Source organism: Oncorhynchus nerka, linkage group LG19, assembly GCF_034236695.1.
Source record: "Oncorhynchus nerka isolate Pitt River linkage group LG19, Oner_Uvic_2.0, whole genome shotgun sequence".
NCBI lineage: Eukaryota > Metazoa > Chordata > Actinopteri > Salmoniformes > Salmonidae > Oncorhynchus > Oncorhynchus nerka.
This window is the reverse complement of record NC_088414.1, coordinates 45,614,048-45,624,942: the sequence shown is the minus strand read 5'-3', so window position 1 is coordinate 45,624,942 and position 10,895 is coordinate 45,614,048. Positions and strand designations below refer to the sequence as shown.

Genomic DNA, 10,895 nt, shown 5'->3' with positions numbered 1-10,895 from the left:
TGACAGGAATGAAGTGCCTTTTATTTGAGAGAAGAACATAAAAAGCAATACAGTGCCCTCATCAATCCATCCATGTCATCTCTCCTTCCATCATACAGTAACCATGCCTACACAATACGCCAAACGCTTTGGACTTTAAATAAAACATAGAAAAAAACAGGTTGGGAGAAGGGGCGAGGGTGGGGGGCATAGTGGCAGGGGTTAGGTGGTCAAAGGGTAGAGGTCATGTTCAGTCATCTTCATCCCAGTCTTTCTTGCCTGTGGGGGCTTTGGGTCCGCCTGCCGGTTTGGCCATGATGATCTGAGGAACACACACACACACACACAGAGAGAGTCAGTCATTCTACCATTCTAACATTCTGTTGTTGATCTGGCTTCCTGTAAACATGCAGCATGCATTCACACACTGTCAGTTGCTACACAAACATGGTTATATCAGAGCAGTGTGCGAGCATTCGCCTAAGAAGAAAAGAAAATAAGGTTATGGTCGTGAACAATGTTACGGTTATTGTCACACGGTAGCACTACAGTCTCATTAACATGGGTATCATCTTGTTATATTTAAAAACACACGACTGTGAGCGTGAGTATTCATGCCATTTCCCCAACACAAACATATACCCCCATTAACAGTGCATATCCAAAACACACACAAACACGACAGCAAGGTATCGGCAGGTTCCATGAAATGTAATTTTTTGATAACTTTTTAATGAAACTTGGAATGCAAACTTAATATCGAGTGAGGTCTGAGGTGGCAACAATTACGCAGCGACACAACATACAGGAAACACCGTAGACCTCCGAACACTGAATCTAAGACGTAAGGCCTTTCATCAGATGAATGTATTTAAGAAACCGCAGACACCCTGTGAGTGAGTGTTTCCGTGCCATTAACCATCACAGTGAGTGTTTCCGTGCCCCCCCTTCACACACAGTGAGTGTTTCCGTGCCCCCCTTCACACACAGTGAGTGTTTCCGTGCCCCCCTTCACACACAGTGAGTGTTTCCGTGCCATTTGACCATCACACACAGTGAGTGTTTCCGTGCCATTTGACCATCACACACAGTGAGTGTTTCCGTGCCATTTGACCATCACACACAGTGAGTGTTTCCGTGCCATTTGACCATCACACACAGTGAGTGTTTCCGTGCCATTTGACCATCACACACAGTGAGTGTTTCCGTGCACCTGTCAGTGTGTATTCTGTCCTGTTCAGAAAGGTTAGTGGTGTGTGTCAAAATGTTCAGGCTCGTCTCCCTCGTCCTTGTCCCAGTGGCCTTGTTGTTTAGGAGCCCGGGGCCCACCTGCTGGCTTAGCCATGATAATCTACACACAAACACCCCCCCCCAACCACAAACACACAGATTAACACATCTTGAACATTTTCTACAGGATCCTGATGAGAACTTGGGAAAGAGAAGTGAAGACAGCAATTAAAAAGATGAACACAACATTTTACTCCGATTGACCTGCAATGAGAAGATGATTGTGTGTGTGTGGCTGGTCCAATAGGAGCACAGTGAAAGTGGTAGGGATGTGTACACCCCCCTCAAGACAAATTGGATACGTATCTAGATACATGGGCTCGGATACGATATACAGGAACTACACTTTTAGTTCGGTTAGAGGAACGAGTCGATGGGATTCGGGTCGATGTGCAAACACACCCATCTTCCATTCTAAATCTCCCGCGTGCGGAGCTCATGAGTCGACACGAGTAAATATCATCTATGGTGCAAGTAGGAACTGGGTGGTTTCGAGCTCTGGATGCTGATTGGCTGACCAGCCATGGTATATCAGGTATAATACCCCTCAAAAAATGTAGGGCCCTAATTACGTTGATAACCCGTTTCTAATAGCAATAAGGCACCTCGGGGGATTGGGATATCTAGCCAATATACCACGGCTAACGACTGTATCCAGGCACTCCGCGTTGCGTCGTGCTTAAGAACAGCCCTTAGCCGTGGCATATTGGCCGTATAGCGCAACTCTCAGGTCTCGTTGCATATGAAGTAGGCCCCAGAGACCAGCCCACTATTGGACGGTACAGATGTATATTTTGATTCCACCGATCTGAAATCAAAACACGTTTGAGGGTGTAACGTATCAATGAACCCAGTCTGTGTGTGTGTGTGTGTGTGTGTCTGTGTGTGTGTACCTGGTCTACTCGGAGCACGGTGATAGCAGCATTGGTAGCTAGTTTGATGCCCCAGTGTTTGACCAGGAAAGGCTCCAGGATCCCAGCTTCCAGCATGTCCTTCAGAGCAGCACCCTCTCCCTGTGAACACGCACATTACACACAACCCGTCAGCTTTGTAAAGAAACGCTATACGTTTCCATGGAAATCAACAGAACCTTAATGTCTTAAGGTGCACTGGATTTAATGAGCATGGCGTACATCTGCCAACCTGGTACACTGGGCAAACTAAACCAAGCGCACCATGTCAGGTGTAAGGGGGGAAAAAATAATAAAATAAAAAATATCAACAGGAAATGCAACAGGAAGAGACTTGTCACACACCTCGATGTCGAAGCCCATGTTCTTGTTGCCCTCATGATGCACGGCGTACAGTTTGGAGATGAGCTCGTTTCCCTTGATGCCAGAGTTCTCTGCCAACGCTCTGGGCACCGCCTCAAACGCCTCAGCAAACTTCTTAATGGCATACTGCTCCAGACCAGGACACGACTAGAGAGAGAGGAGGAGGGGGGGGTCAGGCAAACTTCTTAATGGCATACTGCTCCAGACCAGGACACGACTAGAGAGAGAGGAGGGGGTCAGGCAAAGTTGTTAATGGTATACTGCTCCAGACCAGGACACGACTAGAGAGAGAGGAGGGGGGGTCAGGCAAAGTTGTTAATGGTATACTGCTCCAGACCAGGACACGACTAGAGAGAGAGGAGGAGGAGGGGGTCAGGCAAACTTAATGGCATACTGCTCCAGACCAGGACACGACTAGAGAGAGAGGAGGAGGGGGTCAGGCAAACTTCTTAATGGCATACTGCTCCAGACCAGGACACGACTAGAGAGAGAGGAGGGGGGGGTCAGGCAAAGTTGTTAATGGTATACTGCTCCAGACCAGGGACACTAGAGAGAGAGGAGGAGGGGGGGTCAGGCAAAGTTGTTAATGGTATACTGCTCCAGACCAGGACACGACTAGAGAGAGGAGGAGGAGGGGGGGTCAGGCAAACTTCTTAATGGCATACTGCTCCAGACCAGGACACGACTAGAGAGAGAGGAGGAGGGGGTCAGGCAAACTTCTTAATGGCATACTGCTCCAGACCAGGACACGACTAGAGAGAGAGGAGGGGGTCAGGCAAAGTTGTTAATGGTATACTGCTCCAGACCAGGACACGACTAGAGAGAGAGGAGGAGGAGGGGGGTCAGGCAAAGTTGTTAATGGTATACTGCTCCAGACCAGGACACGACTAGAGAGAGAGGAGGAGGAGGGGGGGGGTCAGGCAAAGTTGTTAATGACATACTGCTCCAGACCAGGACACGACTAGAGAGAGAGGAGGAGGAGGGGGGGTCAGGCAAAGTTGTTAATGGTATACTGCTCCAGACCAGGACACGACTAGAGAGAGAGGAGGAGGAGGGGGGGGGGTCAGGCAAAGTTGTTAATGACATAGTTGTCTTTGCAGTCTTCGTATCCAAGATAATTGTGTAGTTTAGAGTGTGTAGTCTTAGAGTGATTATCTTAATTCACCGAGGTCAGCTAGCCAGCTTTTTGTCGTCCTTAACGTAGGAGACACCTCCTAGCTAGCCAATAGCCAGCCAACGTCTACTGAATAGAACTTTCGCATTCCGGTCGCATTCCGCGTCGCTCCACAGGTAGTATCACTTTTTCATTTCATTTCATTACAGTCCCAACGGTGTGATTTGTTTGATCGTAGCTAGCTACATAGCTAGCTACATAGCCGTCTTTGTTTCAAAGATAATTGTGTAGTCTAGAGCGATTTTCTAGGTTAGCTAGCCAGCTATTGTCGTTCTCCTAACGCAACGTAACCAACACTGCTAGCTAGCCAGCTAGCTCCCGATAAGCAGCACTGTAGAAACTTCACACTCAACGGTACGACTTGATTAGGGTAGTGTCAACAACGCAGCTAGCCTACCCCAGCAGTACTCTATCATTTTAATCATTTTAGTCAATTAGATTCTTGCTACGTAAGCTTAACTTTCTGAACATTCGAGACGTGTAGTCCACTTGTCATTCCAATCTCCTCTGCATTAGCGTAGCCTCTTGTGTAGCCTGTCAACTATGTGTCTGTCTATCCCTGTTCTCTCCTCTCTGCACAGACCATACAAACGCTCCACACCGCATGGCCGCAGCCACCCTAATCTGGTGGTCCCAGCGCGCACGACCCACGTGGAGTTCCAGGTCTCCGGTAGCCTCTGGAACTGCCGATCTGCGGCCAACAAGGCAGAGTTCATCTCAGCCTATGCCTCCCTCCAGTCCCTCGACTTCTTGGCTCTGGCGGAAACATGGATCACCACAGACAACACCGCTACTCCTACTGCTCTCTCTTCGTCCGCCCACGTGCTCTCGCACACCCCGAGAGCTTCTGGTCAGCGGGGTGGTGGCACCGGGATCCTCATCTCTCCCAAGTGGTCATTCTCTCTTTCTCCCCTTAACCATCTGTCTATCGCCTCCTTTGAATTCCATGCTGTCACAGTTACCAGCCCTTTCAAGCTTAACATCCTTATCATTTATCGCCCTCCAGGTTCCCTCGGAGAGTTCATCAATGAGCTTGATGCCTTGATAAGCTCCTTTCCTGAGGACGGCTCACCTCTCACAGTTCTGGGCGACTTTAACCTCCCCACGTCTACCTTTGACTCATTCCTCTCTGCCTCCTTCTTTCCACTCCTCTCCTCTTTTGACCTCACCCTCTCACCTTCCCCCTACTCACAAGGCAGGCAATACGCTCGACCTCATCTTTACTAGATGCTGTTCCTCCACTAACCTCATTGCAACTCCTCCAAGTCTCCGACCACTACCTTGTATCCTTTTCCCTCTCGCTCTCATCCAACACTTCCCACACTGCCCCTACTCGGATGGTATCGCGCCGTCCCAACCTTCGCTCTCTCTCCCCGCTACTCTCTCCTCTTCCATCCTATCATCTCTTCCCTCTGCTCAAACCTTCTCCAACCTATCTCCTGATTCTGCCTCCTCAACCCTCCTCTCCTCCCTTTCTGCATCCTTTGACTCTCTATGCCCCCTATCCTCCAGGCCGGCTCGGTCCTCCCTCCCGCTCCGTGGCTCGACGACTCATTGCGAGCTCACAGAACAGGGCTCCCGGGCAGCCGAGCGGAAATGGAGGAAAACTCGCCTCCCTGCGGACCTGGCATCCTTTCACTCCCTCCTCTCTACATTTTCCTCCTCTGTCTCTGCTGCTAAAGCCACTTTCTACCACTCTAAATTCCAAGCATCTGCCTCTAACCCTAGGAAGCTCTTTGCCACCTTCTCCTCCCTCTTGAATCCTCCTCCCCCTCCCCCTCCTCCCTCTCTGCAGATGACTTCGTCAACCATTTTGAAAAGAAGGTCGACGACATCCGATCCTCGTTTGCTAAGTCAAACGACACCGCTGGTTCTGCTCACACTGCCCTACCCTGTGCTCTGACCTCTTTCTCCCCTCTCTCTCCAGATGACATCTCGCGTCTTGTGACGGCCGGCCGCCCAACAACCTGCCCGCTTGACCCTATCCCCTCCTCTCTTCTCCAGACCATCTCCGGTGACCTTCTCCCTTACCTCACCTCGCTCATCAACTCATCCCTGACCGCTGGCTACGTCCCTCCCGTCTTCAAGAGAGCGAGAGTTGCACCCCTTCTGAAAAAACCTACACTCGATCCCTCCGATGTCAACAACTACAGACCAGTATCCCTTCTTTCTTTTCTCTCCAAAACTCTTGAACGTGCCGTCCTTGGCCAGCTCTCCCGCTATCTCTCTCAGAATGACCTTCTTGATCCAAATCAGTCAGGTTTCAAGACTAGTCATTCAACTGAGACTGCTCTTCTCTGTATCACGGAGGCGCTCCGCACTGCTAACTCTCTCTCCTCTGCTCTCATCCTTCTAGACCTATCGGCTGCCTTCGATACTGTGAACCATCAGATCCTCCTCTCCACCCTCTCCGAGTTGGGCATCTCCGGCGCGGCCCACGCTTGGATTGCGTCCTACCTGACAGGTCGCTCCTACCAGGTGGCGTGGCGAGAATCCGTCTCCTCACCACGTGCTCTCACCACTGGTGTCCCCCAGGGCTCTGTTCTAGGCCCTCTCCTATTCTCGCTATACACCAAGTCACTTGGCTCTGTCATAACCTCACATGGTCTCTCCTATCATTGCTATGCAGACGACACACAATTAATCTTCTCCTTTCCCCCTTCTGATGACCAGGTGGCGAATCGCATCTCTGCATGTCTGGCAGACATATCAGTGTGGATGACGGATCATCACCTCAAGCTGAACCTCGGCAAGACGGAGCTACTCTTCCTCCCGGGGAAGGACTGCCCGTTCCATGATCTCGCCATCACGGTTGACAACTCCATTGTGTCCTCGTCCCAGAGCGCTAAGAACCTTGGCGTGATCCTGGACAACACCCTGTCGTTCTCAAATAACATCAAGGCGGTGGCCCGTTCCTGTAGGTTCATGCTCTACAACATCCGCAGAGTACGACCCTGCCTCACACAGGAAGCGGCGCAGGTCCTAATCCAGGCACTTGTCATCTCCCGTCTGGATTACTGCAACTCGCTGTTGGCTGGGCTCCCTGCCTGTGCCATTAAACCCCTACAACTCATCCAGAACGCCGCAGCCCGTCTGGTGTTCAACCTTCCCAAGTTCTCTCACGTCACCCCGCTCCTCCGCTCTCTCCACTGGCTTCCAGTTGAAGCTCGCATCCGCTACAAGACCATGGTGCTTGCCTACGGAGCTGTGAGGGGAACGGCACCTCACTACCTCCAGGCTCTGATCAGGCCCTACACCCAAACAAGGGCACTGCGTTCATCCACCTCTGGCCTGCTCGCCTCCCTACCACTGAGGAAGTACAGTTCCCGCTCAGCCCAGTCAAAACTGTTCGCTGCTCTGGCCCCCAATGGTGGAACAAACTCCCTCACGACGCCAGGACAGCGGAGTCAATCACCACCTTCCGGAGACACCTGAAACCCCACCTCTTTAAGGAATACCTAGGATAGGATAAAGTAATCCTTCTCCTCCCCCCTTAAAAGACCTAGATGCACTATTGTAAAGTGGCTGTTCCACTGGATGTCATAAGGTGAAAGCACCAATTTGTAAGTCGCTCTGGATAAGAGCGTCTGCTAAATAACGTAAATGTAACATACTGCTCCAGACCAGGAAACGACTAGAGAGAGGAGGAGGGGGGGGGGGTCAGGCAAACTTCTTAATGGCATACTGCTCCAGACCAGGACACGACTAGAGAGAGAGGAGGAGGAGGAGGAGGGGGGTCAGGCAAACTTCTTAATGGCATACTGCTCCAGACCAGGACACGACTAGAGAGAGAGAGGAGGGGGGGGTCAGGCAAACTTCTTAATGGCATACTGCTCCAGACCAGGACACGACTAGAGAGAGAGGAGGAGGAGGAGGAGGGGGGGGGGTCAGGCAAACTTCTTAATGGCATACTGCTCCAGACCAGGACACGACTAGAGAGAGAGGAGGAGGAGGGGGGGTCAGGCAAACTTCTTAATGGCATACTGCTCCAGACCAGGACACGACTAGAGAGAGAGGAGGAGGGGGGGGGGGGGGGGGTCAGGCAAAGTTGTTAATGGCATACTGCTCCAGACCGGAAACGACTAGAAATGGAGTCATACTAGTTAAGTGTGTTTAAAACGACACATTCGTTAACACACACACACACACACACACACACACACGTCCGTGATCCGTACCTCTCCGTATGAAGTGATCTGTCTAGCCAGTTCGATCTCTGTAGCTCCGGCACCTGGCACCAGCCTCTTGTCTCGGACCAGAACCTTGAAGGTGTTGACCCCGTCGTCGATGGCCCGCTCGATATCATCCATCCGGTTGTCAGTGGATCCTCTAATCACCAGGGTGGAGATGGCACCATCCTCTTTCTCTGGGAAGGAGGAGGAAGAGGGGTGGAAAGAGAACGACTATGAGATGGCACCATTGCAGACTGTGGTCTATAGTTCCCCGAAACACACACAGAAATTACTTAAGTTTTTAAAAGACGACAAGACTTTTAGTTGGGAAGTCTGTTCTCACCGTGTTTGAAGACCACCACCTGAGTGTCTCCGACCTCATCCAGGTAGACACTGTCACAGTGACCCATTTCCTCTGGAGTGGGAGGGGTCTGGGGGGACATAGGAATGGTCCGTTTGAGTTTTGACTTGGAAGAACTTACATTCATTTATTTTTACCGTGTCGATTGTCTGGGGCCAAGTTAACCTCCCCCTTTTCATGTTAGAAAGTCAGCACCGTCATTCGTTTAGGGAAAGAGGATTATTCATTATTTTAATAATACATTATTTTGTAGACGTATTAAAATAAGTTTGACCAATTCCAGTCCCCTTGCTTACGGGTCCTCCACAGGATCATTTTTTAGGATGGACCGAAAAAGCTCAGTTCTGATGACTTAAAAAAACACATTTAATTTTTTTTTAAAACTAATATGAATAAAGATACCGACACTAAAATATAAGTCCCGCCTCCAAATCAGCCCAATAACAAACCTGAAGACAACCGATGCAGAATCGTAGCTATAAAATGAACAGAGGCCGAAGCAAGGGGCTTATCCATCTGCATTTACCCCCATGGACACATGATTATTGTATCATACATTTGAGATACTATGAGGAAGAAACTACGCTACTGCCCCTTTAAGAGCTCTCTCTCTCAAGAGCTCTCTCTCTCAAGAGCTCTCTCTCTCAAGAGCTCTCTCTCTCAAGAGCTCTCTCTCTCAAGAGCTCTCTCTCTCAAGAGCTCTCTCTCTCAAGAGCTCTCTCTCAAGAGCTCTCTCTCTCAAGAGCTCTCTCTCAAGAGCTCTCTCTCTCAAGAGCTCTCTCTCTCAAGAGCTCTCTCTCTCAAGAGCTCTCTCTCTCTCTCAAGAGCTCTCTCTCTCTCTCAAGAGCTCTCTCTCTCTCTCAAGAGCTCTCTCTCTCTCTCAAGAGCTCTCTCTCTCTCTCAAGAGCTCTCTCTCTCTCAAGAGCTCTCTCTCTCTCAAGAGCTCTCTCTCTCTCAAGAGCTCTCTCTCTCTCAAGAGCTCTCTCTCTCTCTCAAGAGCTCTCTCTCTCTCTCTCAAGAGCTCTCTCTCTCTCTCTCTCAAGAGCTCTCTCTCTCTCTCTCAAGAGCTCTCTCTCTCTCTCTCTCTCAAGAGCTCTCTCTCTCTCAAGAGCTCTCTCTCTCTCAAGAGCTCTCTCTCTCAAGAGCTCTCTCTCTCTCAAGAGCTCTCTCTCTCTCAAGAGCTCTCTCTCTCTCAAGAGCTCTCTCTCTCTCAAGAGCTCTCTCTCTCTCAAGAGCTCTCTCTCTCTCAAGAGCTCTCTCTCTCAAGAGCTCTCTCTCTCAAGAGCTCTCTCTCTCAAGAGCTCTGTTGAAAAGCTGACCCTAAACGATGTTTGAAGCTACAGCTGATTTTGTAAAACGACAGTTTGACAGTAGTAGAGAAATAAACCTGGGCGGGGATCCCAGTTTCCAATCGCTACCAGGTTCTCTTCTCTACTCCAGTCAAACCGTGTCGTTTTACAAAATCAGCTGTAGTTTTGTACATGTAATACAGATCCAAAATAATGTATTAATAAAATAATGACTAATCCTCGTTCCCCAAACACACGATGGTCCTGACTTAGAATAAAATGGGAGGTTAACAGGACAAAAAAAAAAAAGGACAAAACTGTTTTCATGGCACATGTAACTTTGAGTCTGGAGTGTAACATTCATCTTGCATAGATCACATAACAAGCCGACTGAATAAATCAGTAAACCAGTCTACTGTGGGGATATGATTTTGTTTAAACATTACATGGTGAAACCAGTAAAGGTGGACACTTCCATCCTGGGAATAACTTTAGCAGCAGCGACTGTAGGCTTTACACACCGCTGTCTGAGTTGAGAACCGTGGTGGCGCGCATTAAGGACTAATTGGGCGGCAGGTAGCCTAGCGGTTCAGAGACCCGGGCCCGGTAGCCTAGCGGTTCAGAGAGCCGGGCCCGGTAGCCTAGCGGTTCAGAGAGCCGGGCCCGGTAGCCTAGCGGTTCAGAGAGCCTAGGGGTTCAGAAAGCCGGGCCAGGTAGCCTAGCGGTTCAGAGAGCCGGGCCAGGTAGCCTAGAGGTTCAGAGAGCCTAGCGGTTCAGAGAGCCGGGCCAGGTAGCCTAGCGGTTCAGAGAGCCGGGCCCGGTAGCCTAGCGGTTCAGAGCGCCGGGCCAGGTAGCCTAGGGGTTCAGAGAGCCGGGCCCGGTAGCCTAGCGGTTCAGAGCGCCGGGCCCGGTAGCCTAGCGGTTCAGAGCGCCGGGCCAGGTAGCCTAGCGGTTCAGAGCGCCGGGCCAGGTAGCCTAGCGGTTCAGAGCGCCGGGCCAGGTAGCCTAGCGGTTCAGAGCGCCGGGCCAGGTAGCCTAGCGGTTCAGAGCGCCGGGCCAGGTAGCCTAGCGGTTCAGAGCTCCGGGCCAGGTAGCCTAGCGGTTCAGAGCGCCGGGCCAGGTAGCCTAGCGGTTCAGAGCGCCGGGCCAGGTAGCCTAGCGGTTCAGAGCGCCGGGCCAGGTAGCCTAGCGGTTCAGAGCGCCGGGCCCGGTAGCCTAGCGGTTCAGAGCGCCGGGCCAGGTAGCCTAGGGGTTCAGAGCGCCGGACCAGGTAGCCTAGGGGTTCAGAGCGCCGGGCCAGGTAGCCTAGGGGTTCAGAGCGCCGGGCCAGGTAGCCTAGGGGTTCAGAGCGCCGGG

At 51.1% G+C, this 10,895-nt stretch overlaps 1 protein-coding gene across 3 annotated transcripts in view; it reads right to left on the bottom strand.

The window, feature by feature from the left end:
- cct8 (chaperonin containing TCP1, subunit 8 (theta)) overlaps positions 1–10,895 on the bottom strand; it is a 31,090-nt gene continuing 20,195 nt past the window's right edge. Inside the window, exons 10-15 of one of the 3 annotated variants that reach the window (XM_065004986.1) lie at positions 8,233–8,320; positions 7,896–8,083; positions 2,526–2,690; positions 2,163–2,282; positions 1,193–1,330; positions 1–301 (exon numbers count right to left, since the gene is read on the bottom strand). In XM_065004986.1, coding sequence (XP_064861058.1) covers positions 1,226–1,330; positions 2,163–2,282; positions 2,526–2,690; positions 7,896–8,083; positions 8,233–8,320 — 666 coding nt within the window. In that variant the 3' untranslated portion in view covers positions 1–301; positions 1,193–1,225. Of the gene's footprint in view, positions 302–1,192; positions 1,331–2,162; positions 2,283–2,525; positions 2,691–7,626; positions 7,722–7,895; positions 8,084–8,232; positions 8,321–10,895 lie in introns of those variants that run through there. The other 2 variants (XM_029653480.2, XM_065004987.1) reach the window with 2 other exon arrangements.